The sequence below is a fragment of the Psammomys obesus genome, unplaced genomic scaffold, assembly GCF_907164565.1.
Source record: "Psammomys obesus unplaced genomic scaffold, mPsaObe1.curated_primary_1811, whole genome shotgun sequence".
NCBI classification, from domain to species: domain Eukaryota; kingdom Metazoa; phylum Chordata; class Mammalia; order Rodentia; family Muridae; genus Psammomys; species Psammomys obesus.
This window is the reverse complement of record NW_026590062.1, coordinates 3,533,435-3,546,398: the sequence shown is the minus strand read 5'-3', so window position 1 is coordinate 3,546,398 and position 12,964 is coordinate 3,533,435. Positions and strand designations below refer to the sequence as shown.

General features: G+C 53.0%; 1 protein-coding gene across 1 annotated transcript in view; it reads left to right on the top strand.

The window, feature by feature from the left end:
- The window catches only part of Svop (SV2 related protein), a 61,875-nt gene that overhangs the window by 22,947 nt on the left and 25,964 nt on the right, over positions 1–12,964 (top strand). Inside the window, exons 2-6 of the mRNA XM_055606231.1 lie at positions 534–694; positions 1,667–1,752; positions 3,434–3,532; positions 6,558–6,629; positions 11,565–11,689. Of these exons, the coding sequence (XP_055462206.1) occupies positions 534–694; positions 1,667–1,752; positions 3,434–3,532; positions 6,558–6,629; positions 11,565–11,689 (543 nt within the window). The remainder of the gene's footprint in view (positions 1–533; positions 695–1,666; positions 1,753–3,433; positions 3,533–6,557; positions 6,630–11,564; positions 11,690–12,964) is intronic.

Below are 12,964 nucleotides of genomic sequence, written 5' to 3'. Positions count from 1 at the left end.
ACAAAGGCAAAACCAAGAACTTCTCTGCATTAGCCCGTGTGACCCAGTCGTTATCCCTGTCACAGAGAGATGAGTCTAAAGACCCAAACAAGTGGCCCTACACACCACTCGGTGACACTCTAGGACACATGACAATGGACCCACAAGGCTAGGTCACCTCGCCGCTGTCTGGGTAAACACACACTGTGATGTTTCCACAGCTAGAGAATGGCCAACAGATGAATTCTGGGAAAGTAAAGAGCAATGTGTGAGCCTGCATCAAAACAGAACTCAGGCCTAGAACAAAGGCTTAGTCATGCACACATAAACACGGCGCAGAGCCCAACTGTCCAACTGTCAACTGATCAGTAACTCCCAATACCCTCCCCCGCATTTCCCCACCCAACCAAATTCAACATAGATGCCAGGCTTACCTGTCCAGCGCTCTAGATGGTGAGAAAACGCCCTCTGTCTCTCTCGGGAGGGAAAACTGCAGCAAAGCCATTTGCAGGGGGCTCTGGCCATCTTTATCTCATATTTGCCTCCTTCTCTAGGGTGGTGAAATTCCGCCGCACAGGAGAGAGCGCAAGGTCAGAGGACGACGCAGCTTCTGGGGAGCATGATGTCCAGATCGAGGGGGTCCGAGTGGGCCTAGAAGCAGTTGAGCTGGATGATGGGGCAGCTGTGCCCAAGGAGTTTGCCAATCCCACCGATGGTAAGAAAGCCCGGCGGCTCAGGCATTGGCCTGGTACCCAGGCTGCCTGCCTAGGTGGTGATCTTAAAAAGGTCTTGTGAGGGGATGGTTGGGAAGGCACAGTGCCTCGGGGTGACACTGGAGGTGTAGCCTGGGACGACGAGGCTTACTTCAGGAGGTACGATTACGTCACAATCCCTGCCAGCTGCATCACTGCAGCATCTGGTGACAATGGTGGTCACGGCGATCACACAGATGATGGCGAAGAGGGTGATTATGGTCATGATCATAATGTTGATGTTGGTGCTGATGGGAATTAAGGAGGTGGTGATGGCGGCGATGATGGTGATGACTATGGTGATGATGGTGATGATGGTGGTGGTGACGACAATGGTATTTATGGTGACGATTATGATTTTGATGGTGGTGATGGTGATTATGATTTGGCAGTTATAGGGATGATGGTAGTAGTGGTATTGACGACAGTGACAGTAAAGATGATGGTAGTGAGAGTGAAAATAATAATGATGGTGGTTATGATAATAATAGTAGTGACAGTGGTGATGGTGGTGGAGATGATGGTGATGATGGTGGTGATGGTGATGATGATGGTGATAGTGATAGTGGTGGAGATGATGGTGGTGATGTTGATGGTGGTGGTGGTGGTGATGATGGTGATAGTGGTGGAGATGATGGTGGTGTTGTTGATGGTGGTGGTGGTGATGATGGTGATGGTAGAGGTGGAGATGAGGGTGATGATGGAGATGATGGTGGTGGTGATGGTAGTGATGGTGGTGGTGGTGATGGTGGTGGGGGGTGGAGATGAGGATGATGATGGAGATGATGGTGGTGATGTGATGATAGTGGTTGTGATGTTAGTTCATCTAGCAGTGCATGGTTCAGTGAATCAGCCTGCCTCAGAACCACCCCCAGATGCCACACTCATACAAATACAAGATGTGCTGACTCCTCTCCCCCTCTTTTTCCTTTTAGACACTTTCATGGTGGAAGACGCGGTGGAAGCCATTGGGTTTGGAAGATTTCAGTGGAAGCTCTCTGTTCTCACTGGCTTGGCTTGGGTAAATATCCGGGGGGCAGTGCCTCATGCACCCCGAGGTTCCCCTGCTGCTCAGCTGGAGGCCACAGCCACAGGATAGCACAGTTCTCTCCACACACAGCTTCTGCCGGGAGGCCAGTCAGCAAAGCTGATGTGTGGTGATGGCCCAGGTGCATGCTGGGAGGAAGTTGGACATGGTTGGCCATCATCCCCAGGAAGCATCCAGCTATGGAAGTGCATCTCCGTGGGGACTCGGGGCGACTGTGAGCTGATGGCTTTGGGTTCATATTCCTGCCCAGGGAAACAGACACAGTCAACATTTGCCATCTAGGCTGGGTGTATAATTCCATGTTTGCCTAGATGTGTGCAAGGCCCTGGGCTCCACCCCAGTACTGCAAAAAGTAAAATAAACAATGCCTTGCAATTCGAGGTGTTCACAACCCCTTGCTAAGGAACCTTAAAGCCCCTTAAAGAGCTATGGCACAAAGTGCATAGTGTCTTTAATCCAGTTGCTTCTCGAGGCTGAGGCAAGAGGTAACCTAAGCCCATGTTTTCCAAAACAGACCATCAGTTTATCTGCCATTTCTCTCACTAATTAGAAACAGACCTTTCCTGGGCTCCACACTCCCATGGCCTCTCTGCTTTGAACTTTCCACTGTTCTGTCTAGTCATAAAGTAGTATCAAGACATTTAGTACCTGGGGCTCCTTAATATATGCTAATATATTCAAACAGTGTGTTAATTAAATATGCAGATGATTCTTCACAAACACACGACTTACCAACCGAAGAGAAAGGAGTAATTGCACTGGAGACAAAGGGCCACACTGTCCTGCGTCTTTGAAAACGTGTGCTCAGATTTTAGACGCAAGAGCCTTTCCCACTTCATCTGGGGGAGTGTCTGTATTTATTACTACATTGTGTGTGTGTGTGTGTGTGTGTATGTGTGTGTGTGAGCCAATGGTGAACATGTGTGTGTGGCCAGGGATAGAAGTGGGTTTGTTTTTTCTATATCTGGATCCTGGGGATCAATGGCCTCAGGCTTGACAGCAGTGCTGAACTCACTGAGCTCTCCCTGACCAAGGGCCTGTACTTTTTAAAATAGGAGGAAACGATGCTGTGTGTGGTGATACATGTTTGTGATCCCGGTGTTTGGGAGGTGGAGACAAGAAGATTGATGGTTTGGGCCAGGTGCACGCACACGAACACACAAAGAAACAAACAGATCAATAAGCGCAATTTAAAAAAAAATGACTGCAGACCTGGCTCAGTGGTTAAGAGCACTGGCTGCTCATCGGAGGACCCAGGTTCCGTTCCCACAATTTCCAGCTCCCATGTGGTGGCTCACAACTGCCTATAAGTCCAGTCCCAGGGGAGCCCACACCCTCTTCTGACCTCCACGGGCATGGCATGTACATGGTACATAGACAGTGCATGCAGGCAAAACACCCATACACATAAGAGAAATAAACACAGAATTTAAAAATAAAATTGGAACACAAACAGACACATAGGGTGTGGGGAAACATACCAAGCCCATCAGCTGTCACACCCGACCCTGTGTAAGAGGTCATTGGTTGAACCCCAGAGGCTTTCCCATGAGTCTATCGGGCCAGGTGCCAGCAGGAAACAGAAAGGTTGGCCGCCCTTTCCGAGGTCAGGGCTGGGCGCACGCCTGCCTCACAGTGTCCCTTCCTCCCGCAGATGGCGGATGCCATGGAGATGATGATCCTGAGCATCCTGGCACCTCAGCTGCACTGCGAGTGGCGACTGCCCAGCTGGCAGGTGGCGCTGCTGACTTCGGTAGGTGAGCTGGCAGCTCCCGGATCCCCGGCATCCTGTGGGATGTTGCTCCTCTCCTGCTGCCCAGCTCTGCAGAAAAGAGCCAAGCAGTCCTGGCTTGCTTCCTACTGGTGCCATGAACACATGACCTAAAGCAACTTGGGGAGGAAAGGGTTTATCTCACATCTCCGCATTGCACTTTATCACTGAAGGAAGGCAGGGCAGGAACTCAACTCGGGGAAACTGGAGGCAGGAGCTGAAGCAGAGCCTGTAGAGGACCGCAGCTTACTCTCTTGTTCCTCATGATTTGCTCAGTTTACCTTCTATGGCACCCAGGATCACCTGGCGGGGATCACCCACAGTGAGTCAGGTCCTCCCTTTGTACTACAAAGCTAGGTGGTGGTGGCACACGCTAATCCCACCCTCAGGAGGCAGAGACGGGAATGTCTGTGAGTTCGAGGCCAGCCTGGTCTACAGAACTAGTTCCAGGACAGCCAGAGCTACACAGAGAAACTCTGTCTTAAAAAACAAAAAACAAAAATAAAATGAAATGAAGAAGGAAGGAAGGAAGGAAGGAAGGAAGGAAGGAAGGAAGGAAGGAAGGAAGGAAGGAAGGAAGGAAGGAAGGAAGAAGAAAGAAGGAAGGAAAGAAAGAAGGAAAGAAAGAAAATGTATCGCAGATTTGCCCACAAGTCAGCCTGGCGAAGGCATTTTTTCAACTGAGATTTCCTCTCCTGAACTGACTGTAGCTGCGTCAGGCTGACATAAAATGAGCCAGCCACCAGCCCTGGGCAGAAACACTGATGTCAGCTTCCCTTAGCGCCCCTTCCTCTGTGATGTACCCCAACAGGTTAGCAGCCAACGTCACCCACCCGGTGCGCTAGCTCCTTGGGACCCTCAGGAAATCTGGAGCACACCAGTGTGTCATGTACTCCGTACAAGCCAGCTGCACACAGGAGGCGCCGTCCCTTCCCCAGGAGGGAGGTGTGGAGGCTGCACACACGGCCCCTAGCAGGTAGTAGATGTTCAGTAAGCAGGAAGCGGTGTTCTCCCTGGAGCGAGGCACTGGAGGAGAGTGAGGCAGCACCCTCCATTTTTGCCCTGGAGGGGATGGAAGGGCTGAGAGAGAGGGCAGCAACCACGATCACAACAACAAAGGGTGTGAGCCATGTTGGATACAGTGCACACACAGCCACTGGTGTCCCTGCTGTGACTGTAACCCCGACAGGGAGCAACTTAAGGGGGACAGGGTTGAAGTGGTTGATGGTCTGAGGAGACACCATCCAGCCTGTCTGTGGGCAAGGCACACAAAGGAGGGGTGCCAGGCAGCTGGTCATGTGGCGCTCCCCGTCAGGAGGCAGAGAGAGACAATGGCCGGTGCCCAGATCTCCCCTCTTGTTCCTTCTGGCTCAGGGATGTGCCACCTGTATTTAGGATAGGTCTTCCCTCCCCCAGCTCAGTGTAGAGACCTTCACAGCCGCACCCACAGGCTCATCTCCTTGGTGATTCTAGACCTATCAACCTGGCAACCAACAGCAACCACCACGGCACAGCGTCTGTTAGTGCCCTTTACCCTTCGTGCTAGATAGGCTCCTCGTGGTGGGAAACGGAGCACAGGGAGAGCTAGCCACTCGCTCCAGGTCACGCAGCCCAGCTGCGCCCAGGAACAGTCGGCTGTTTAGTGGTGGGTCCCAGAACACCGTGGGTTTGATCCTCACTGCAGCTTTGGCTGACTGGAAGCGCTACCTGAGGCAGCGCGTGGCTGATGTGAGCAATGAGGTCACAGCTCAGTGGGAGTCAGGCACAGCACACACTCCTACATTTTTGCGGTTGAGGAGCAGTCTTGAGTGAAAAATGATGGGGTCTGAGTAAGAGACAGACAGACTCTTTCCTCACCCTGGGGAGGAACACACGCCTGTTTTTTTTTTTTTTTTTTAATTTTCTTGCTGGTCTTTCTTAAAAGGTGGTCAGCTCATAACCAAGACTTAGAAGACCATTGATGGGCCAGGTCCAGTGCAGAGGGGATTTGCTTTGTTGTTTCTTTAACCCTCTCTGTCCTGTAGAGGTGTTTTTCTAAAGTTCTGCCATTCCTCTCATTTTTTGTGAGGAGGGAAGCCAAGGATGAGAGAAGTCAGGAAGAAGGCTTGAACAGAGAAAAGAAGGAAAAGAGGGAGGAGAAGAGGAAGGGAAAAGCAGCAGGAAGAAAATAAGAAGGAGGAAGAAGGGGAAGAAGAGAAAAAAGAGGGAGGGGAGGGAGAGAGGAGGAGGAGAAGGATTATGAGAGAGAAGCTATGCACATAACTGCACACATGAAAACTGTGACCAGAGGATCGCAAGTTCAAGACCAGCTGGGGGTATATAGTCCAAGCCTATAGCAAAACAAAACCACAAATTTACTCCCGGAGCTCAGGGGACAGAAGCAGATGGATTCCTGGAAGTTTGAGGCCAGCCTGGTCCACAGAACAAATTCCAAGGCAGCCAGGGCTATAGAGAGAAGCCATGTCAGAAGAAGAAGAGGAAGAGGAGGAGGAGGAGGTAGAAGAGGAGGAGGAAGAGGAGGAGGAGGAGGAAAACCAACCTCTGCCTTCTGGGTGCTATGCCTACCATCCCTGTAATCCCGCTGTCCCAGCACTGGTAGAGCCCCAGGTCCTGAGCCATTGTGCCCATCCAGTCACTTAACAGCTGTGGGAACCCGGCCATGGGCCTTTCCTTTACTGAATCTCAGCCCCTTCATCTGAGAAATGCGGGCACCAATGGCTCATCCCAGCCCAATGTGATTGTTGGGGGCCCTGTCCACAGGTGGGTGTGGTGGTGGTACCTGCCTGTAATCCTACCTCACAAGAAGCCAGGGCAGGAGGACTGAGGGTTTGAAGCCAGCCTGGATTACACCAACAGACTGTCTTAAAACAAAAGAAACCATGTCTGTTCAGTAGCTCTCTGGGGGGGGGGGGGGGGGGGGGGGGGGGGGGGGGGGGGGTGACATCAGAGGCTGGTGGTCGTTCCCCTCTCTCCTAGCTGCTAATAGAAACTGTCTGTCCTCCCACAGGTGGTCTTCATCGGCATGATGTCCAGTTCCACGCTCTGGGGAAACATCTCGGACCAGTACGGCAGGAAAACAGTAAGGCTCCTCTTCTAAACGCACACACGCTGCGTTCCAGCCATCATAGCTGCATGGCGCACAGTGCAGTCTCCGAAGCTTTAGCAGGGGTGATTGTGGCTCTGCAGATGCCAATTTTTGCCCCTTAGATGACACCAGCTTTATTATCCTAGGACAGCAGCCTTCCCAACGCTGGGGCCCTTTCACACAGTTCCTCCTGACGTGGGGACCCCCAACCAGAAAATGATTCTCATTGCTACTTCACACCTGTAATTTTGGTACTGTTATGAACCGTAATGTAAATATTCTTGGAGACAGAGGTTTGCCAAAAGGGTTGTGACCCACAGGTTGAGAACCGCTCTCCTAGAGGCATGGGTCCTGTCACAGTCTGCCAGGCAGGCACGTTTCCTGGCCTGCCTTCCATACCCACTGCCCTGCTGGGATGGCAGCCTGGCTACACTGTTTGTGATAGGCGTGGCCGTGCACATCTGTAATCCTAGCATCCCAGAGGCCGGGGCAGGAGGATTGTGATGAACATAGGGTCAGTCTGGGCTACCGAGAGAGAGCTCCTGTCTCGAGTGAAACAAAACACCATTGGTTCTGGCCCGTTCAGTGTCTGGATCTGCTTTAGTGATGCGAAGTGGCTTTACGAACAGGAGGGAGGGGATGGGCGGCTGACATCCCGCTGGGCTCCAGACACAGCTGTCCCTTGGTGCCTCCAAGGCTTGGAAGAGCGCTTCCCTTTTTACTTGACATTAGTCTCACTTAATGAGACTGCACTTGGATATCTGACACTCTCTGGGCGTGAAGCCAGTCTCCTCCCATCTGGAACCTTCACCTGGAAGAGCTCTATCTGTACCGTCATCGTGGTGTACAGCGCTGCTCTCTCTGACCGTATTTCCATTCCTTCTCGGACTCTCTGCATCAACCTGAGATTTCTCTAGAGGCAGAGTGGCACAGGGATGGTGTGAGTCAGGTGACCTCAGGGTCATTCCTGACCCATGTGACCTCATTTGTGTAAGTGAACTGAATTCTCCTGTCCGTGGCCATTGTGGCAGGGAGAAATGGCAGCAGACAGGCTGGCACAGTGCTAGAGCAGTAACTGAGAGCTTACATCCGAACCACAAGCACAAGACAGAGAGGGCAAACTGGAAATGGCATGGGCTTCTGAAACCTCAAAGCCTACACCCAGTGACACAACTTCTCCAGCATGGCCACGCCTTCTAATCCTTCCCAAACAGTTCCACTGGGGACCAAGGATTCAAACACATGAGCCTATGGGGGCCATTCTCATCCATCACGCAAGGCAGGCACTTAACCCGCTGATGGCCCACAGGGACCTTTTCCTTACCTCAAGGTTCACAGCAGCCTTCAGCTGAGGTTCTCTTGCCACTGAGACCAGTAGTTCAGATCCGCATCTCAAGAGGTGGCTCTGCAGACCAGAGAGAAGGTTATGGGTTTTGGCCTCAATATTATTTTAATTACTTTAAAGCACGCGTGCGTGCGTGCGCGCGCGCATGTTTGTGTGTGTGTGTGTGTGTGTGTGTGTGTGTGTACATGTGTGCGCACATTCTCCTGTGCCACGGCGCACATTTAGAGGTCAGAAGATAACATTTGGGGGCCCGTTCTCCCCTCCCACTGTGTGTGTGGCAAGGGTAGAACCCAGGTGGTCAGGACTGGTGGCAGGAACTTTTACCCACTGAGCCATCTCACTGAGCCGAGAGTTTGGATTTTAGAACTTCATAGGCAGGTTTTCAACAATGACGGTTACTAGATCTTGTGAACTATAACCCCAACATGTATGCCTTCTAGAATACAGTGCTCAGCACAGGGGAGGGGACATTGGACAATGTCTGCGACAGGCCGGGTTGTCACAACCTAAGAGAAGCAGGTGATGATGGCATCTCATAGGTAGAAGCCAGGACTCCTGTCCAGCCCCCCTCCCAAAGTACACATGGCGCCCTGAACCACAAAGAATAATTCTGTCCAACGTATGAGTAGTGCCGAGGGACCCGGTCCAGAGACAAGATGCTGCCCGCCGATATTGCTGTGAATTCCACGGCCCCTTTCCCTTCACCTGAGACCCATGGGTATCTCTGCCCGATACCCATGAGGTTGGTTTGCAAATGCAAAGGGAGCACACCTCTCAGTGGAACCCATAGGCCTGGGCCAGGCTGCCTGAGGTCGGGTCCAGCTGCTCCCCACACAGTCTCCCTGAGCCTCTTGTTCTTACGCACAAGCAAGCTAGCTCAGACACTCCATGGAGTGATTTCAGAGAGTGAGGGGCCTTGCACACCAGGTCTTGGCACAGATAAATCATTTCATAAACGTCTAGTACTATTCTTAACGCTCACCAAGCTTGGGCCCATTCATAGCAGCCAGCATTCGCACCCTGGCGTTTGCTCCAGTGTCCACGTCCTTCACCCTGACCCCAGCCGCTGGCAGGCAGGCTGACTTCTCCCCGAGAGGAGTCAGCAGACCAGTCCACAAGTAAACGAGGCTGCACAGCGGGCTTGCCCATAACAGTTCGGCTGGCTCCTCTCCCAGGAGAGCTAAGTTTCACACCCAACATGTAGCTGGATGTGACCAGCCAGAAAGGAGAGGCGTCCCCAGTGGCAAGGCTTCTCCTGCCGTGATGGAATTCCTACCCAAACCCAGCAAGCAAGGAGCAGCTGTAATTAGGAAGCCTCCCCCGGGGCTCAGAGCACAGCTCAGAGCACGTCAGGCACCCCACAGCAGCAGCAACCACAGAGCGACTTCTTAGCATCCTGGTCCAGGGGCAGGTTTCCACGCCCACGTGGGAGTCTGCATTAGGGTTCAATGAGGAACTTTGGTTCCTGTGGAAGTTCCTTAGGCCTGGGGGCTATGTTAGCCATGGAAGGGTGAGGGCAGTGCAGGTTGTGTCCCCACTTCGCTCCCCACCCCCCACCCTCTCCGTTGCTTTACCAGTGAGTGGCTTCACCTCCCTGAGCCCCAGTTTCCCTGCATGCAAAATAAAGGTGGCAAAAGAGGCACAGAGAGTGACTTAGGGTGGGGTGTGGCTGGCTGGGGTATGAAGGAATACGAAGGGCTGGGGCATGGCTCAATGGAGTGCCTGCCCAGCACGCAAAAGGCCATGTTCTGAGTAAGCACCGGAAGAAAACCGGGGGTGGGTGGCACCTGCCTGTGACCCCAGAGCTAGGGAGGGAGCAGGAGTTTCCGCAGTTCAAGGTCATCTCTAGAATTCAGTCAGTCCAAGTCGAACCTGGGCTACAGGAGACTGCCTCAGAAAGCAAAATTAGGCATGTGTAACGTGCGTAGGTGTGTCCCTGCCGACACACGGTAGAACGAGCCGGTTGCTGTCACTGCAGTCCAGAGCGTGGGCAGTGTCACTGGATCAGTGTGCTGTCTTGTTGTTGTTTTTGTTGTTGTTTCCAAGACAGGGACTCAGTATGTACCCCAGATGGCCTCAGACTCCTGATGCTCATCCTCCAGTCTCCCAAGTGCTGGCACAGGTGTGTGCCACTGCACCTGGCATCATGCCATCTTTGAGGAGGAAACGGGAGTTCCAGGCAGACAGTAGGACTCTGCCTCTGAGGAAGCTTTGGTCTCTGTGACCTGTGAACAGTGCCCTCGTGGCCAAGAGGGAGCCGAGACCTCACCCCAGTTTTCCTGGGCTACAGGTTGCAAACTGTGACACGGAGACAGAAGCATGCCAGGGTGTTGCCGATTTCAGTGCTGGAGGTCGATCCCAGGGCCTGAAGCTGCTGATCACGCACTCTAACCCTGAGCTACACGCTGGCCCCCTGTTTTCTTCATCCCTCACAGGCTTTTAAAGGGTTTGTAATTGGTTGCCTCCATTTTCAAAATGTTGTATTTTGCATAAAAATAAATGTCGGGTGGTTTGCGGCTTCTCTTGAAACCTGGGTTACCTAGAGCCTGGGACCCACAATCTGTCAGAGCTGAGTAGGCAAGTTCTCCCACCGACTCAGTCCCCACACATCCCAGCTGCCTGAGAGGTTTAGGCGGTTGGAGCCAATGGGGGTGGGGGCTACCAAAGGCCCCCGGAGGAAGGGAGCGGCTCGTTCGAAGCACAGGTCTGGTGTGGGAAGCCCTGGCATTAGCTTTGGCTCTGCCACATGCTGATCTTGAGCAAATCCGTCTTCCGCTTGCCTTGATAATTCATAGAGCAGAAACGAGAATGTCCTCTTCTTTTGGGTGTGTTACGGTGAGCTCACATAAGAGCAGTTTTTAAAATGCAGAAAAGAGTCCTGTGTGGCCAGACCCTTCAGCTGCCAGGTCCTTTCCCGAAGTTTAGCACCACGCAAGCAGCAGGCACTCAGTACTTACATGCTGTGTGGATGGATGGATGGATGGATGGATGGATGGATGGATGGATGGGGGGACAGGGGTGTGTGGTATATTCCAGTTGCATATATTAAATATATATGCGTTCGTTGTTTTGTTAGGCACACAAGTGTTCAACGTATGTATACACTGGAGAAATAAGTAAATAAATTAGTGAATGAATGATATCTGTCAGTGTCTGGCATCCCTTAAATAACATTCATCCTGAATTTTTTTTGGGGGGTTGGGGTTTCAAGGCAGGGTTTCTCTGTGTAGCCTTGGCTGTCCTGGACTTGGCTATGTAGACCAGGCTTGCCTTGAACTCACAGAGATGTGCCTGCTTCTGCCTCCCCACATGCCTGTAATCCCAGCACTCAGGAAGGCAGAGGCAGGCAGATCTCTGTGAGTTCGAGGCCAGCTGGTCTACAGAGCCAAGTACTAGGCCAGCCAAGGCTACTCAGAGAACCCGTTTCAAAAAACAAACAAAAATGGCAATGCTGGGGATAGAACCCAGAGCAGGTGCTCTAGCCTGGGCTGCACCCATCCCTGGTAGGTAGCATTAGCTGCTTGTAGGCACATGCCACCTGGAGGTGCTCACGGCTCCTGTGACCCCATGTCTCCTCTCCACAGGGGCTGAAGATCAGCGTGCTCTGGACCCTGTACTATGGCGTCCTCAGTGCTTTCGCGCCCGTGTACAGCTGGATCCTGGTACTCCGAGGCCTGGTGGGCTTTGGGATTGGAGGAGTGCCCCAGTCGTAAGTAAATGCCCAGCGCCGGCCCAGCTGTCCTCTGTGTGCACAGGCTCAGCACACTTGGGTTTAGAAATACTCCGGGGAGACATGAACAGGCGGCAACTCGCCCATCCCTTGTCATTAGTCACTAAAGAGTATAGCATGGAGAGCATCTGCACCGGGCTCTGCGCCACCAGCCAGCCAGAGATGCTCTGCAGCTCACAGAAGTGTGAGCATGTCCATCAAATGCCACATCATTTCACAGGAGGGGGGCGAACAGCCTCGGGTTCAGTTAGGTGCCAGTGCCCTGGAGACAAGAGGGCTGGCTGTGTGTCTTCATCGCCTTGGAATGTGGGGGGGTGGCTATGCAGGGCTTCCGGAACCTGTGAGACAAAGCGGCGTCGGCGTCGGCATCCTTCAGCTAACAGCAGCGCCAGCACAGTGACCAGAGGCTCTAAAAGAGAAGCCATAACAAAGCAGACCCAACCTTGCCGGCACATCTAATGGCCGCACATCATGGCCGCCAACAGGTGGCCAACAGGTGTTTGTGTGCACGTGTGCGAGTGTCACATAAGCTCCCTGTTTCAGTGGAGGTCACGAAACTGTTTGTCCCAAACGACCTGCTACAATTGCTGGGCCAAGGCTACGCCTGTCTGGGATCCAGCAGGTAATACTCCTGGTGCATCGGGGTTGAAGCCCTGGTGGCGCCAACCTTGCCCTTCTCTGCGTGCCATGCATCCTGGTGGGACTGTGCCCATCTGAGAAGAGTCCCTCGAGGCCTTGGCCAGTTTCTCCCTGCAGAGGACAGCTGGACTTCCCCCAGGACAGCTGGAGGGATGGACAACGGGCGCTGCTCCTGCTGCTGCTGCTCTCAGGGCAGCCTCGGATTCCCTCCCTCCCTCTGCTGCTCGGTCTAAAACCTCCTCACCTGCAGACCGATGACGTAGCAAGTCCATCAGACCTCAAAGCAGAGGAGTCCCTTCTTTGCTCACCAAACGCTTCTCAGGCCACAGCTACAGTTTCACCAGGGAACACCCAGACATCGGTGACAGCACCTGGGTGACCCAATGACGTCATGATGGGCCTACCAGCTCCCAACTGTCAGTTTCCCTGGAAACTGGAAATAGAGGCTCCTGCGTTCACTTCCTCCTCTCGTGAAATGAGGAGCCCAGGGTGGCCAAGTGGCAGCTGCTGCTTACAGCCCTGTGGGACTTTTGGCCAGATGTGGTGGCGTATGCCTTTCCTGCGAGCACACTGGAGGCAGAGGCAGGTGGATCACTGTGAGTTTGTCTTTTTTTT